Below are 3251 nucleotides of genomic sequence, written 5' to 3'. Positions count from 1 at the left end.
CACCCCCAAACAAATGGACAAACAGAGGTGACGAATCGTACTGTGCTCAAAGGATTGAAAACTCGACTTGAGAAGGCTGGGGGGCAATGGGTAGAAGAGCTGCACAACGTCCTTTGGGCCTATCGCACAACTTCGCGTACTCCAACTGGAGAAACTCCATATAACCTGTGTTTCGGCACCGAGGCTGTCATTCCCGTTGATATCGGAATTCCAAACCCCCGAGTCAAGACTTTCGACTCGAAAAGCAATGAAGAAAAGCTCCGACAACAGTTGGATCTTCTCCCGGAAATACGCGATGTGTCCCACCTCAGAGCTGCTTCCTACCGCCAAAGAGTTGCTCGCTACTTCAACCGAAGAGTCAAACCTCGACCGATCTCCGTCGGTGACCTGGTCTTGCGTAGCATTGAAGCCGCCGGTCATGGTCCCCAACGCAATAAACTATCTCCTCTCTGGGAAGGCCCATATATCGTGGCTACCATGATCAAGCCTGGAACCTTCAAACTCAAGGATTCAGATGGGAAAATTCTGCCCCGGACTTGGAATGCAGAAAATCTTCGCAAGTATTATCAGTAATACTCCAATCATGTAATCCACATATGTTATTACATTGCAACTCATGCATAATCAATATATCTTAAGTATTATTCACTTACTTTCCTATATATAAAAATATCTTTATAAAGTACAAAGGCTCATGAACGAGTTATATCATGCTCTTGACCCGAGAAAAACACAACTTTGGTTGTATCTTAGTCAGAGAACGATCATTCCAAGGGGATTTTGATCTAACCTCTTCTATATGGGTTAACATCGTAGAGTTTTAACTCCGGTAAACAACCCTGGATAGGTTAACAGTCCTTAGTGGACTACACATGATCCCTTCCACACAGGTTCATGAGCGAGCAAAGCTCTATAAACAACCTTGAATGGGTTAATAAGTCCTCAGTGGACTTTCGTTGGCTCCTCTCATACAAATTAACATCATCAAGTAATATTATAATGCATAGCCTCAATCTAGTCAAAGGTCATTGATGATTTATCTCCAAGGTAACCTTTTTATGTGACATTGGACATCCAATGTGTTGCACCACCACGATGCTTCATCCAACGAGTCATCAAGCCGCAACACATCGCCGCGACGTACCACTGTAACGCGTCGCGTCGCTGCAATTCTTCCCCGCAACGCGTCGTGTCGCCGCAACAACCTGCCGCAACGAGAAAGAAGATCTCGTTGCTTGCCTGTTACGCAAGACGGGGACGACTTTCCTCTTCGCCGCAACGAGAAAGAAGACCCCGTTGCTTGTCTGCTACGCAGGATGGGGACGACTTTCCTCTTCGCCCTGTCTTTCCTCTTCGCCGCAACGAGAAAGAAGACCCCGTTGCTTGTCTGCTACGCAGGATGGGGACGACTTTCCTCTTCGCCCCGTCTTTCCTCTTTGCCGCAACGAGAAAGAAGATCCCGTTGCTTGCCTGCTTCGCAGGACGGGGACGACTTTCCTCTTTGCCGCAAATCTTTGCCGCAACACTTCGCCGGAACTTGCACTGCAACACTTTGCTGCAACTCTTCGCCGGAACTCTGCACCGCAACGTTCCGCTTTGCCGCAACGAGCCCGCAAGACTTCGCCGCAAATCTGCACCGCAAGACTTCGCCGCAAATCTGCACCGCAACACTTTGCTGCAACTCTTCGTTGGAACTCTGCACCGCAACTTTCCGCTTCGCCGCAACTCCTCTTCGTAACTTTTCTCTGCAACTCTTCGCTTCGTCGCAACTCTCTGCCTCGTCGCCGCAACTATTCCGCTTCACCGCAACTCTTCTCCACAACACTTTGTTCCGCCGCAACTACTCTCCGTAACGCCGGATAATTTTCTTCTCCTCTTCACTTGTGATTTTTCCCCTCATCCAATGCTTCTATTTATAGGCATGATATGAGACATAACATTAAATACACACTATTAAAAATATATATAATAATAATAAAAAAGACTTTTCATTTCATATTCATTTTATTTTGGCCTTTCAAATTCTGCTTTTATTGCTCAAATTATAAAAAATAAAAAATAAAACTTTTCATTTCATATTCATTTTACCTTGGTCTTTCAAATTCTGCTTTTATAGCTCAAATTATAAAAAAATAAAAATAGAACTTTTCATTTCATTTTCCATTTAATTTGACTTTTCAAATTCTACCGTTTTAATTTTAAAAATCTGCATGAATTTTTTGTTCAAATTCTTCTTTAACCATTCAAATTCCTGCTTTAATTAATCCTCCGTGACCCGCTTCAAATTCCTCTCTTGGCCCGTCGGGTCTCGCATGACCCGTTGGATCACGTTTGGGTCGCGTTTTCTGGATCCACGGGTCAGGTTTTGAGCTGGTAAAAAGATATTTATTTTCGTTTTTGGTGGAATTTGAACCCCCACTACTTATGAATGACAAAAGACACTCATCAACTGAGCTATACTCAACTTCTTTATTTATAAAGGATAAACAATAGTCTTATATGCATATAAATGATAATAAATTATTTATATTTTTTTATGACTTATAAAATGAAAAGTTTATACATCTTGATATTTTCGGACGAAGAAATTAAAATCGTCCGAAAGTAGGGGGCAACTGATACGCCACCAACAAATTATCATAATCCAGCACGAATCTCGATGCAATATTTTGAGCACAAACATTCAAACTTCGATTACGAGTCATCCGAAACTCCGATTTTAACAAAATTATAGTCAAACTAATCGGCTCGATGAAACAGACCTAATGATATAAAAGTTAGTCCAATCCGAGTCAAATCAGGCTCGAATCAAGTCATTAAACCACTACTACAGGATTTTGGGAGGCATTTGAAAGGTCAAACAGATGTCGAATCTAGCGAGTTTATAATCGAATCGAACATCTCAAAAAGACAAATCCAACGAGCCCAAGATTGCTCAATTCTGACATCGTTAAGGCACTCAAATGTCCATCAAACGTCATCTGATCAAGGGAAGCTCTCCGGACCGTCCGATCAAAATGGTTCATATTCCTGCATTAATTGCACTCAAAACACTATAAATAGAGCCTCACCCCTCACATGAAGGAGAGGCTTAAGAGAGAACTTGAGGCTTTGAGAAGGAGTTCAAGTCCAAGATCATCCTCGCCATCGTCGATCGCCGTCGACCACACCACCGTTTGAACGCAGCCGATCACCGCTGACCTTTGTCAACTACCGCCGACCGTCATCGACTGTTGTTAGCCACCGCGGAC

At 43.2% G+C, this 3251-nt stretch overlaps 1 protein-coding gene across 1 annotated transcript in view; it reads left to right on the top strand.

The window, feature by feature from the left end:
• The window catches only part of LOC110032761, a 3037-nt gene extending 2464 nt beyond the window's left edge, over positions 1-573 (top strand). The window contains exon 3 of the mRNA XM_020736546.1: positions 76-573. Within this exon, the coding sequence (XP_020592205.1) occupies positions 76-573 (498 nt within the window). The remainder of the gene's footprint in view (positions 1-75) is intronic.
• The last annotated feature ends 2678 nt before the right edge of the window (positions 574-3251 follow it).

Source organism: Phalaenopsis equestris, unplaced genomic scaffold (assembly GCF_001263595.1).
Source record: "Phalaenopsis equestris unplaced genomic scaffold, ASM126359v1 Scaffold000002, whole genome shotgun sequence".
In the NCBI taxonomy this organism is placed as follows: Eukaryota; Viridiplantae; Streptophyta; class Magnoliopsida; order Asparagales; family Orchidaceae; genus Phalaenopsis; species Phalaenopsis equestris.
This window is presented reverse-complemented; position numbering and strand designations above follow the sequence as displayed.